At 53.4% G+C, this 13,221-nt stretch overlaps 1 protein-coding gene across 1 annotated transcript in view; it reads left to right on the top strand.

The window, feature by feature from the left end:
• Positions 1-13,221, top strand: part of WNT5B (Wnt family member 5B) — an 88,464-nt gene that overhangs the window by 64,161 nt on the left and 11,082 nt on the right. Inside the window, exon 2 of the mRNA XM_060026021.1 lies at positions 12,324-12,477. Coding sequence (XP_059882004.1) covers positions 12,392-12,477 — 86 coding nt within the window. The 5' untranslated portion in view covers positions 12,324-12,391. The remainder of the gene's footprint in view (positions 1-12,323; positions 12,478-13,221) is intronic.

The following is a 13,221-nucleotide window of genomic DNA, read 5'->3' as shown; positions in this document are numbered from 1 at the left end:
CAACGGAGACCCAACGCAGCCAAAAATTAATTAAGAATTAAAAAAAGAAAACACCACCTCCATCATGAAGCATCCCCTCCTTAGGAGTTAATCTGTCTTTCTTAGGATTAATAATCGGATACACTTACTAGGATAACAGCTGGACAGCCATTGGTACCTCCACTGTGACGTGTTACTCTGCTCAGTATTGGAATCTGGCCCGTTGCCCCGCCCCTGAAAGATAAGAACAATTTCACTCATCTGTGACCAGGACGTAGTAGATGCTCGATAAAATTTAATTGATTTGGAGTCACAGAAGGAACTTCCTTTGAATGACTCTCTGGCATTTTCGCTGGGTCTGACCTTTTTCCTATACTGAGTAGCAAATACGAAATAGCTAGTCATTTAGTTCTGATGATGGGAAATTACTCCCCATGTCATTACTGCATCTGCTTTTCCTAGTGATTAACTGTAAGGATGAGAAGTTACTGGAATAGAAAGTTTATCTCCCTGGCTGGTAGGTGGTGACCCTGGCCCGTGGGTTAGGTTGGCTGCCTTTGCTACCCATGTGCCCGTAGTATCTTGCGTGTTACCCCTGTTATAGCCCTTACTGCACGAAACGTAACTAACTCACAGATTTCAGATGGAGCTTGTGGTTTTGATGATGGTGGTGATGATTTGTTTTACTTGCCTGGCTGCCACTCTAGACCAGCTTGGTCCGTAAAGTCCCTGTGATGATGGAAATGTTCTGTGACCTGAGCTGTCCCCAACAAAAGCCACAAGACCCACGGAATTCCCTGGCGGTCCGGTGGTTAGGACTGCCCGCTTCTACTTCAGGGGGCGCAGGTTCGATCCTTGCTTGGGGGACTAAGATCCCTCATGCTGTGTGATGTGGCAAAAAAAACCAAAATCAAAAAAAGCAGCCACAAGACCCACGAGGGGACTGAGCCTTTGAAATGTGGCCACTGCCACTGAAGACCGGAATGCTTAACTTCAAGTCATTTTAGCTTTTTTTTTGCCGCTCCACACAGCATGTGGGATCTTAGTTCCCCAACCAGGGATTGAACCCGGGCCCACGGCAGTGAAAGCGCCGATTCCTAACCACTGGACGACCAGGGAAGTCCTGAGTCCTTTTAACTTTCAGTAGTCACGAGTGGCCAGTGGCTACTGTAGTGGTGATGCTGCATTCCTAGGGGAGTGACATCTTATGGGCCTGTTGTCCTCTCCTGTGTGGCGCTAGGCACTCAGTGGCCTACAGTCAGTACCCGTCGAGAGATGGACACTCGCCAGGGGCCGCAGAATTCAAGGAGCCTGCCGGCGTCTGTGTGTCACCTGCATTCTCTGCAGCCCCCATGAGGTGACCCAGGCCACACGGCCACCCGGCTCGGCCTCTGTCCTTGCAGCCTTCGCCAGGCCAGGAGGCCACCAGGGAGCAATTTAGCAGGAGGGCTGGGAGCCTGTGAAAGGGGCCTGGCAGAGCCGTAAAAGAAACAGAAGAATCTCGGTGGTGAACTGAGACCCTCAACCTGCCCAGGCTTGAATCGCGTGACCCTGCTTTTTCCAGAGCCAACCGCACAAGTCATTTAATTCCAAAAACCAGAACCTGTAAGACCCCGGGACCTGGCCTGAAGGACTCCAGTGTGACTCTGGTCTGGGGAAAGGAGATGTGGGTATTGTGCTGGCGAAGGGAGGGAAGAAGGGGGCCGCCTGGCTGTGGAGGTTCTCCCCGTGAGGAAGGAAGTGAGGGCTCCTGTAGGGGCGAGCACTTTCTGCCTCTGGTCCCATTAGAAGGATGCTCGACACCTCTTCCCTCTGAGGACCTACCTCTCCCGCAGCACAGTCTAAGGGTCAGTCTGAACCGGGGGACCAGCTAGAGGCAGCGGTGGGCAGACCGCATCACCTAGAGTTGCTGGCAACCAGGGGGCCACGTCCACGTGGGCTGTCAGTCCCGGGACAGTCAGATGCCCCCTCCTCTCCTGCTCTGGGTGGGAGCCCCTCCGGCCGGTCCTTCCTCAGCCGTGTCCCTGGTACCTGGCTGGTGGAGGTGGAGGCCCAGGTGTCTGGCATCACCGCTGCAGCCCTGTGGATCCAGGCTGCTGCTCCCACTATGCTTTTCCCTGCAGTAGGCATCTCCCGCTTGTTTATAAAAATGACTGAAATAACTATCCTGTTTTTCCAAATGGAAATTGCCCATTTGGGGGGCAGAAGGTTGGCAACTTCAGTAAGAGTTTAAGAGCACAAGAAGACTGGAGAAGATGAGGCAATGACTTAACCGAACTCTCCGTTTCTGGGATGGAACGACGGAATTGTTTAGAAAAAAGAACCAGTGTCTGTAACTGCTTCCAGAAAACCCCATATGTGCAAATCCAGATTTATAAATACTTCAGAATGCTTGTTCACAGGGTAAAATGACTATTATATGTAATATATAAAAATATATAATACATATAGGAATGTTCCTTTAAATAAGAGAGTCACTTACTTAAAAGCTTTTGGGAACCTGACAAGCAAAATGAATGTGTGAAGTAGCCAGGAGAGAGGCGATAGAGAGCAGTGGGGAGTTTGGAAAATTAGCATGTGTGTCCCCTCCCCCATCCATGAGGCATTTATATGTCAAAAATTTTAAAACTTTACGTTAGTCAAAGAGATTTGATTGGCTGACAGTTGGTGATTCCTGTTTTTAAAAATAGTAAGATTTCCCTAGGTCCTTTGTGTGTGTGTGTGTGTGTGTGTGTGTGTGTGTGTGTCTGGTACGCGGGCCTCTCACTGTTGTGGCCTCTCCCGTTGCGGAGCACAGGCTCTGGAAGCGCAGGCCCAGCGGCCATGGCCCACGGGCCCAGCCACTCCGCGGCATGTGGGATCCTCCTGGACCAGGGCACGAACCCGCGTCTCCTGCATCGGCAGGTGGACTCTCAACCACTGCGCCACCAGGGAAGCCCCTCCCCAGGTCCTTTTAAAATACGCTTTGGTTTGCAAAAAGAGGAACACATTTACTTGGTAACATAAGATAAACATTTTAATTCTAGTTAGCCCATGGCTTAGAGAGAGGTCATTGGCCTGCAGGTGACGGGGATCCAGAGCTCCATTTATTGCTTTGTTCACTCTGTCCCAACCAAGGAATGTGCAGAAGTGGATGACACTTGCCCAGGTAAATGCTTTTCCCCAGACCAGCAGACCCAGTGAAAGCAGATGACGGGAGAAAGGTGGGAGCACCCAGACATCTCTCCCTTCCCCTCCCCGCTCCCCTGAAAACAAAGTCCACAAGTGTGGCTGCCACGCTTCCTGTACCACACTCACCTCTGGCCATTCTTTTCTAGAGCATCTTTTTAAATTAATTTGTCAGGATTCGTGAGGAGGAAAAATTCCTCTTTCTTATCTTGCGATGGACTTTTGCTTGGTACCCAGGGAGAAAACTCTACTTTTCCAAGTGAGGTGAGGGGGAGTCAGCAGGGATCAGCCCCTCTGGGAACCTTGCAGGGACCAGAGTCTGGGGACTTGCACGACCTGCTCCTTGGGTTGCATTGCAGCAGATACAGAGGACACGTTTACACTTCCTGAGGCCCTGGGACCTGGGGAATCATGTTTCTCTGAAACATCAAGAATTAGTCTTTAGGGCTACCCTGGTGGTACAGTGGTTAAGAATCCGCCTGACAATTCAGGGGACACGGGTTCGAGCCCTGGTCCAGGAAGATCCCACATGCCGCGGAGCAACTAAGCCTGTGCACCACAACTACTGAGCCTGCGCTCTAGAGCCTCAACTACTGAGCCCGCGTGCTGCAACTACTGAAGCCCGCGTGCCTAGAGCCTGTGCTCCACAACAAGAGAAGCCACCGTCACGAGAAGCCCATGCACCACAACGAAGAGTAGCCCCCGCTCGCCGCAACTAGAGAGAGCCGGCGCAGCAACGAAGACCCAACGCAGCCATAAAAAAAAAAAAAAAAAGAATTAGTCTTTAGCGGGGTGGTCTCAGGATCCGGTTGTGTGTGCTGACACCCTGTGCCACAGTTGGGGTGGGTTTGCTCTCTCCTTCCCAAACAGTGGGAAGTTTGTCACTGTGGCAAACTTATCACTGTGAAGGACAAACTCATTTCTGGGTAAGGGCAGTTTTGCATTTCTCTGAAAGGCCACAGTTAAAACCTCACCACTCCTACCCACTCTCTACCCTTCACCTCACCCCCAAGACATGATTTGTCCTGCAAGCTAGAGACGCAGGAGAAACGACACAGTGTTTGCGATATAAGGCTTCCCAAGGGGCTGCAAAGAGTAAGGTGGTGGAGCTGGGATTCCCCCTCCAAAAAACCCCAAAACTTACTTATTTTCCTCTCCACCAACTGTTGAGAAATATCACAAAAAGGAATGCTATATGCCTTAAGGCTGAGAGGGTTCATTGGGCAAAGCTTAGAAGGAAGAACTAGAGAGAGACCCAGGGATGGGGAGTGACCCGTGGGAGAACTTGCTGAGACTGCCTTAACTGAGCTGAGAAGGAGAACAGTCACCAGGGGACTGTGTAGGAGGTTATGGGACTTTCTGATAAAGTCTGGGTTCATCATTGCATTAATCTCTGGTCTCTGCTTAAGAAAATATTTTAAAGAGAAAAGTGTCTATGGAGAGAAATGCACGCTGGAGAAACGGCTAGCTACAGGACTAAGTAGCAGTTATTGACCAGCCGCCCCCCCACAAAAGAAAAGTAGAGACAGAGGAGATTTTGCCAGGTCCTGTTTCCTGGAGCGAGTGGTCGAGGTAGCTGCTGTTTCTTGCATGGCTGGTCCAGGCCTTGCGCTTGTGTAACCAGCCCACGTGGTTTGCATTGAACCCCCTGAGCCCCTCCCTTCCTGCCAGCTCCACCTGCCCTCCAGCCAGCTGTCTCTGTACCTAAATTTTCCAACGTTCACTGAAAGCACAGGTTTCTTTTTAAGTGTGAGGACCCTTTTTTAAGTAAGAAAAAAAAGTTATGTGCCCCAGGAGACAAAATAGTTATATTTTCCACTGAGATAGTATATAGATTCCCTCAAATCATTAGGTATTTTCCCCATTTAAAAATATCTGTGTTGAGAGAGACAGATATTATATGACATCATTTACATGTGGAATCTAGAAAATAGTACAAATGAACTTATTTACAAAACAGAAACAGACGCACCAACTTAGAAAATAAACTTCTGGTTACCAAAGGGGAAAGGTGGTGGGGGGAGGGACAGACTGGGAGTATGGAATTAACAGATGCATACCACCGTATATAAAATAGATAAACAAGGGTTTACTGTAGAGCACAGGGAGCTCTACTCAGTACCTTGTAATAAACTGTAACGGACATGCGTGTTATTTCCAGTTTGAGGCTGTTCTAGTCTTGACACATGTTCTGGTGTGCGCGTGGGCAGATTCCTCCAGGAGAGTGGAACTGCTGAGTCTTCAGGAACATGTTTTTAAAATGTCACAGCTTTATTGAGCTATAACTCACGTACCATATAATTCACCATTTAAAGTGTATAATTCAATGGTTTTAATATATTCCTTGAATTGTAATATACTGGCGTCATCAGTAGCACTTTTAAGTGAATAAGTATTTTATCCATTACAAGGATGTCCATATACGTAGACTGTCCGAGCGGAAGTACGTGGACATATTTACTCATGTTGGAGACAGTGCTTGGTCTGCGTGTTCTGTGGTTGTGTGGTCTCCAGATATCTTTAGCCCCTAGGGGAGGAGCCGCTGGTTCCAGGCGTTTCGTGTAGAAATTTGCCATTAAAATCCATCCATCCATCCATCCATATATATGTAATCTGAAAGACTCCATGCTTTAATTCGTTGCATATTCCTATGAACGGTTCTATGACAGTGGTTCTCACATTTTCTTGGGCATCAGAACCACCAAATGGCTTGTTGAAACGGATCGCTCGGCACCACCCTCAAAGCTTCAGATTCAGTAGGTCTAGGTGGAGCTTGAGAACCTCTGTACCTAATCGGTTTTCAGGCGTTGCTCATGCTGTTAGTTGGGGACCATATTTCGAGAAACTGGTAGCGGCTGTTACCTTGGAAGTTGGAGGACTGCGTGCGGAAGGAATCCATTCAATCATTCAATAGATGAGATGGGGTATAAGACACAGTCTTTTGGAGGGAAGAGGGCCGTTAGCAGGCGCTTGTAGTAGCTCAGAGTATGGCAGTAGCAATGGAGAGTCAGGAATACATTTTTAAAGTATGAGGGAGCCACAGTCAAGAGGCCTTGACAATTGCTTTGACGTGGAGGGTATGGGTGAGGGAGGGGTCGTGAAGGACACCAAGATTTCTGGCCTGGATCCGGGAGGAGAATTGGAGGACAGAGAGCAGCCAGGATTGCAAGGAAGAGGTGTAGCCAATCAGTATCTTCATGTCTGTACTTCTTAGCTCTCTAAGAAGACTTACTCAACCATCATTTCATGGTCAAAAGGTGACTGACCCCCCTAAGAAACTAGAAGCGTGTGATCACGGGAGTTTCCCTGGACCACGGATGTTAGATGCTCAGTGGGGATTCAATATCAGATTTCAGAGGGACTCGTAACTTTAACAAACAAGAATTGTGCTGAGTACATTGGAAATTATCGCACTCCTTCTTTATTGCAATATCTCTCGGACCCTTCCAAAAGCAACTTGAAGTTTTCTTTTCCACCAAAGCGCGTTGCTAGGTGCCGTCCTTGCTCTGTCCCTCTCCAGCTCTACATCCTGACGTGGTCGTCCTTGGGCTGATCCGTCCTGCCTTTCAAGTAGGTTTGTCGTCCCTGCTGGACCACAGCGCCTTGGGGAAGCAGCTTCCTACACATTTCCAGACGCTGGATGGTGCGCGAGTCTCTGAGGAGAAGGTAGAGACGTGGCTGGCGTCTCTGAAATCTCCATCTGCAGCCGACGGTGGTTCCCAAACAAGAGGATAAGGAGCGAAGCAGCTTCTCGCTGGTCGGTGGGCTGCAGCTTGCGGAGGCCTTGGTGTCCCGCCTCCTGTTTCCTTGAGAGCAAACGAAGGCTTTTCTTTCCTTTCAGTGGGGTTCTGTCCTAATGACGGGGAGGAGATGGTGAACAGGATCGTTTCCAGAGCAAAGACACAAAACCACGAGTAAACAGATGAGCACGCCAGCTTCTTGTGTGTTACGTTCAGAGCTGCTGCAGACACTCACAGGAAGCTGGGGAGGAGGACGGAGGGCCCTTCTCTGGAGTGGGCGGTCAGTTGAAGATGTGACTTCAAGGACAGAGGAGCCTGCCCTGCACAGAGAGAGGAGAAGCTGGTCCCGAGGTCAGCCAAGTGCAAAGGGAGAAACCGTGGGGATGGGCGGAGGCAGGCCTCAGACAGCTGGGGGTTCCTCCAGCAGAGTGGAAACCAGGAGAGGGTGGGAGGCCCGGCCCGGGGGGGGGCTCTTGAAAGGCCTCGCGTATGTGTTGAGGAGCTCCGACTTCATCCTTTAGGAGACGGGGAACCTTTCTTTAAAAGGCAGAGAAGTCTCTGGTCAATTTTGAGTTTTAAAAAGAGCTCCTTTGGGACTCCCCTGGCGGTCCAGTGGTTAAGACTCCACGCTTCCACTGCAGGGGGCACGGGTTTGATCCCTGGTCGGGGAACTTAAGATCCCACATGCCGTGTGGGGCGGCCAAAAAACATTAATTAATTAAAAATAAATAAATAAAATGGAAAGAGCTCCTTGGCAGCCGTATTCGTTGAAAGGCAATGCAGTTTTCCACCATCAATGTAGGGTCTTCTCCTCCCGAAGACACAGTCCCTTGGTCAGCATCCCTGTTACGAGCTATCCGAAACTTCTTTCCGCTTTCTCCCCAAGCCTTGCATTTCTTCGCGTAAGCAGGTTGCTCCTTGCCTCTGCGCCCCTCGCCCCTCACAGGGTCTGTCTCCCGACACTCATCTCAGCCTGGCTGGGACCGCCCATCTCAACATAAACACCAGCTCTTTAAAACCATCATTCTATTTCTTATACATCAACTATCCTTCAAATAAAAGTGGAAAAAATCCTATTATTCTATTTTAATTTCTCCGGCTTTAAACAACCTGTTCTCAATCCATGTATCATTCTGTTTGGGGGGCAAGTCTGCTTTTTTTCTCCCACAAGGTTGCGTGTGTGAGTGTGTGTGTGTGTGTGTGTGTTTATACTAATCACTTTGTAATCAGCCTGTATTTTATAAACGTTGCTTTTGGGGCTACTTCCTACAAATCAGGATGTTGCCCTCGGACAATCTTCCTCTTGGGAAGAGGCAGTGGTGAAAAGCAGGGAGGCAGAGCAGAGAAGGCCTTTGCTCCGGGGGTGGTACGTGACGTGTTCAGCCTGTGTTTGGGGAAGAGGGGAAAGGTCTCGATTCCAAGCCAGGGTCTCCCATTCAATCGCTGTAGGACCGAGTTCCTGGGCCCCTCCATGCCTCGGTTCCCTGTGGTTTCCCTGCTCAAAGTGAGGATAAAAATAGCCTGTACCATAGCATTTTAGTGACGGTTAAATGAGGAAAACGGGTGTAAAACATTTGGCTCAGTGCATGTAGAAGGTGTTTAATAAATGCTCTAGTATTAGGTATTGTCCCTGGCCGTCCATCAGGAGCTGTTTATTGACAGGTGTACGTACAGCAGGCAGGATGGGGCACCCAGGAGAAGGAGGGGGGCACATCCTACCTTCAGCAAACGCTGGGCCTACCGGAGAAGCAGGAACACACAGAGTTCCAAGGCAGCGCGTGCAGGCTTGGCGGTGCAGGCTGGACACCATGCTCCAGGGGCTGAGGAAACGCCGGGTCAGTGGAAAGAGCCTCCTGGCACTGGATTAACCAAAGGCAGCTTTACGGAGGAAGTGAACCTTGGTGGTGGACTTGAGAGTCGTTTGAGGTTTGATTGCTGGAGAGGCAGAGGATTAAGATGAGGTCTTGGGTGGGGAAGCAGGGCTTGTTCTCAGAGCAGGAGGCTGGAATAGGGACCCCGTGGCGGGAACTTCAGGCAAAGAGTTGGGGGGTAGAATGAGGCCAGGTTGGGAAGTTTTGGGGGCTCAAGGGCTGGTAACCACCGTGAATTTTCAACCAGGGAAACATTATGATGCACAGTCAGTGCTGCAGGAAAGCTGGTGTTGGAGCCCTGTGGGTTAGACAGCAGAGAGCACTTCCTGGAAAGCGGGGAAGGGGGATGATGGCACCTGCATTGCAGGAGGTGTCGTCGGGTGTCCTGCGGTCCATGAGGAGCCTTTCTCTGCAGAGGTGGAAATGGAGTGGCCAGGTTGGCTGGGGGGTAGCGGGGAGGGGAGGGAAGGCACAGGCCTGCAGCTCTGGTACCCCCCCCCGCCCCTCCCCCCCCCCCCCCCCCCCCCCCCCCCCCGCAGAACTCCTGGGACCAAGGGCAGCACTTGGACAGCACCAGGAGTTCACACAGGGACCGAGTTTGTCTACCTGCTGTGCCAGGACTGTTAACAAAATTGCAAATGACCTTTGAATTACAAGGCTCCTCGCTGGGTCGCAGAGTAAGAAGTAGCCAGTGGCGACCTGGAAAAGGTCCCTGCAGGTTTTTCTTTCTGGGTAGGTTTCCGGGGTGGGGTGGGGGGCCCATCTGGGGCCAGGGGGCAGGTGTGGGAGGTGACATCACTTCCTAGGGGACACCTAAGCTGCTTGAGTCCTCGGGCTCTGGGGGAGGCCAGTCCTGAGCAGGCAGGGGTGGTTTTGTGAACAGCCAGTGACCTTGGCGGGCGCTTGTCCCACGGGTGGGGTTTTCTGTGGCATCACTGCTCTCGTGTGTGGACAGCAAGGAGACGCCCCTTCAAGGGCGGAGCTGCTGCGTTGGCCCCAGCCCCCAAGCCCCTCTCTGGGTCTCCCAGCTGCTCGGGGTGGACACGGCCTCTTAGGGAAAGAAAACTTGTGGCTGGAAAAGTCCCAATTCAAATATGCACCCCTTCGGCTGTGACAGTGAAGTGGTCTCAGTAAGGACCCTGGACGTGTGCAGAGGGGCCCGAGTACAGCAGGGCTACACCCCACCTGGCCACTCAGTGGTTTGGGGGATGCTCCCCCCAAGGACCCTAAGCAGAGTAAACCATCGCCCTCATTCTGGACCCTTGTCCCCCCTTGATTTTTCCTCGAGGTTCACTGGGCCTGACATTTACGTACTTATTTGTTCATGGCTGTGTCTCTGTCACATAACCAGGCCCCCAAGACGCATTTGGCGAACGACTATTTTGAATGAATGAAATCATGCGGCAGGCGGGCAGAGTAGATGTCTGAGCAGCTCGTTCTGACCCTCAGGAGGGGTCCTGACTGAGAACGTGGCATCCTCCCCTGGCCCCGAAGAGAGAGACCCTGGACCGCCCCCCTGCTTAATACTGCCCTGTCCGCTCTCTCTTTCGGCCAAACTGTGGGCCTCACAGCCTCCTTCCTCCCCAGCCAGGTGGGGCAAGATGTTTCCATTCTGCCCATGCCAATGAGGCCAGTCGCTGGGGGGGGGTCACGTCTGTGCGTGGGAGAGAGCGGGTCCTGAGGGCTGCTGTGTGTGCGTTTTGGGGACAAGTGTTCAATTTCAGGTGCCGGACATCTGGAAAGCAGAGAAAGAAGCCACCACACGTGCTAGGGTCTTCTGTTTTCCTCTTCTAAGTTTTTAAAACATATATTTTTTAATGAGCCAAGAGTTCGCTGGAAAGCATGGGGTGGGAGGAACAGCCGCCCGAGTGATTCCCGCCTCGGGCGATGTTGAGGAGGGCGGGATGTGCGGCTCGGGGAAGTTTGGCCTTAGCGCCTGTGCTGGAGCTGGGCCGTCAGAGCCGCTCTGACCGACTCCTGTCCTCGGAAACGGGCCTAGCGTGGCCTCCGGTGAACCTGGGACTTGCAGGAGAGGTTTCACGGGAGCCTGATGCGAGGGCGGCACAGAAATGAGAGAGAGGGACCTGGGGATGAGAAGGGGCACCAGCTGGGAGAGAGAACTCAGCTCCCTGGTGGTGGGGATGGGCCGGCGGGAGTGGGTGTGGGGAGGGAGAGGACCAGGGGGAGCGGCCCCGGCCCTCCAGCCCCCGAGAAGGGCTGGTAGTGGGGTGGAGGGTGTTTGCACAAGCAAACTCTTTGAAGCTTCTCTCCTGTCCTCCCACTCTGGCCCTGGTCCCCTCCCCTCCATAAAGCCATTAGCTTCTGGTGCCAGCCCTATCTCTGCTCCATCTCTGGGCCCTGTCGGTGCATTCACAGACCTCCTGCCCTGGGGGACGGGGAGGTTTTATGGGGGGAGGGCCTCTTCAGAGGAGGCGAGGTCTGTTAGGAAAGCAGGGTGTGGGGCGCTGCCGGCGGCCGCCAGGCCGGATCATTTCCGAGCTGGCTCTGCATGACAAAGGGGCTTTGATCTGCCCCCCACCAGCCCGACACACCTGCCCGCGGGTGCCCCCGCCCCGACGGAGACCTCCCGAAGAAAAGCCCGGAGGGGGTGGGGACAGCTATGCCCCAGCTCCCCCGGGCCCTGCTCGGCCACCTTCCTCTCTTGGTGGCCCCGGGACAGAGATATCTCCCAGGCTGATGACCCAGAGCCCCTCCCGGAGAGCCAGGAGGCCCTGTGCTGCTCGGTGAGATGGGGGTGGTCTCGGAGTGTGGGGGCGGGGGTTTCGTTGAGGTGGGGTGCTGAGGGGCCCTGGGGGTGTGGTCACGCCCTGGATGGGGGCTCAGCGAGGAGAAGAGGTGGGGTTGCGTTGCCAGAGGCTTGCTCCAGGGTCCGTCTGTCTCCAGGGGCTCTGGGAAAGCTGTTCTCTGGGAGCAGGCAGTCTGATGTGAGGGTGGCAAACCCCTCCCTCCTGGAGGGCACAGAGGAGGCATGGGCCACCGAGGGGCCACCGCTGGCGCAGCCTGGTGGCAGCTTTTACATTTCCCAGGGGAGTTGGCTGGAGAAAGTGAAAAGTCCCTCCCTTCTCCTACTGTCTGTCCCGGTGGGCTCGGGCTGGGATTTGGAAACCGCGTTTAGCGGGAGAAGGGTGCAGACTGAGAACGAAGGCTCCTGCTTGGCTGTAGGTAACCAACTCGCCAGGTGTTTTTAGCTGCACGCAACAGAGACACCCCTGGGAGGAGCCGATGGGATGGTGCTGTCTCCTTGGATGTTCTGGAAGGAGGGCAGGCCTGCATAGTAGCAGCCGCAGCATCTCCCTAAATGCCGCCCGGAGCAGCTCTGCGCTGGAAATGCCTTGCTTTCCTCCCTTTCCTGGTCTCTCAGTCCCCTGTTTCCTTAAGCAGCAGGTCCCGAGCAGGGCTCCCCAGGCTGGAGCGACCCCCAGGGTGAGAAGGGGAGGGTGGGACGGGAGGCTGGGGAGAGATGGCCCTTCCCCGGGAAGCAGGCCCGCCCGGTGCCCCGGTCTGCGTCGCACACTGACTGCTCCCTTTGGCCTCTTCTCTCCAGGGAGCCCGTCTCGGAAGCCGTCGGCCCCCGGGGTCTTCCCCGGGCCCTGCGGGGGGCGCGGGCGGACCATGCCCAGCCCGCCTGCCCTGCTCGCTGCTGCCGCTGCGCTGTTCGCCTGCTGGGCCCCGCTTCGGGCCGCGGCCAGCTCCTGGTGGTGAGTGCGGGCTGCAGCCCTCCCAGCCTGGCCCCCTGGGCCATAGAAGAGGGGCGAAGGGGCCGTTCCCTTTTCAGCAACCCCAGGAGAACGGGCACAGCTCTTTCTCTCTCGAGCCCCCAGCGTTATGTAAAGGCTCCCTGAGGAGAAAGGATTAGTTCATTTGGCTTTTTCTCTGATCCTGTCCACAGTCCCCTTTCCCTGGACCTCCTCCGTCTCCCTGGGTTAGAAACAGCTCTTTTGTTGCTCTCGGATCAATACGGATATTGATTTTTCTTTCCTGCTGGTGAGGGCAAGGAGAGTAGGAGTCCCAGTTTCTAAGTCTGAAGACCTGATGAGGGCTTTGCGGGAGCATGTGTGGCTTCCTTTTGTGTTGTTAAGATTACTGTCACTGCCAGGTGGACAGGGGAATGGCAGGCATGCCCCCCGTCCCCTGTTCGGCATGGTCTGTGCTCTGCTCTCATTTTTGCTCAGATGGCAAAACCACAGCCTTCCCCTCTGACTTAGCACCTTATTATATCTGCTAGATGAGCGGGAGAGCCCTACAGGGCAGGGTCAGGGGCCGTGTGGCAGAGAAGGAAGTGCAGACTTTTAGAAGATATGGCCATGTATGTAAATTGGTTTCGATTTTAAAGGCCTAAGGGGAGTTCTCTTGAAAGGAATGGGCTGCTTTCCGCACACATCCTGCACTTGGGCCACAGTGGCCTGGCCGCGCCTCCTGCAGAGAAGCGGCCTCACGCACAG

The sequence above is a fragment of the Delphinus delphis genome, chromosome 11 (assembly GCF_949987515.2).
Source record: "Delphinus delphis chromosome 11, mDelDel1.2, whole genome shotgun sequence".
Classification (NCBI taxonomy): domain Eukaryota; kingdom Metazoa; phylum Chordata; class Mammalia; order Artiodactyla; family Delphinidae; genus Delphinus; species Delphinus delphis.
The sequence above is the reverse complement of the archived record's forward strand: the minus strand, read 5'-3'. Positions and strand labels throughout refer to the sequence as shown.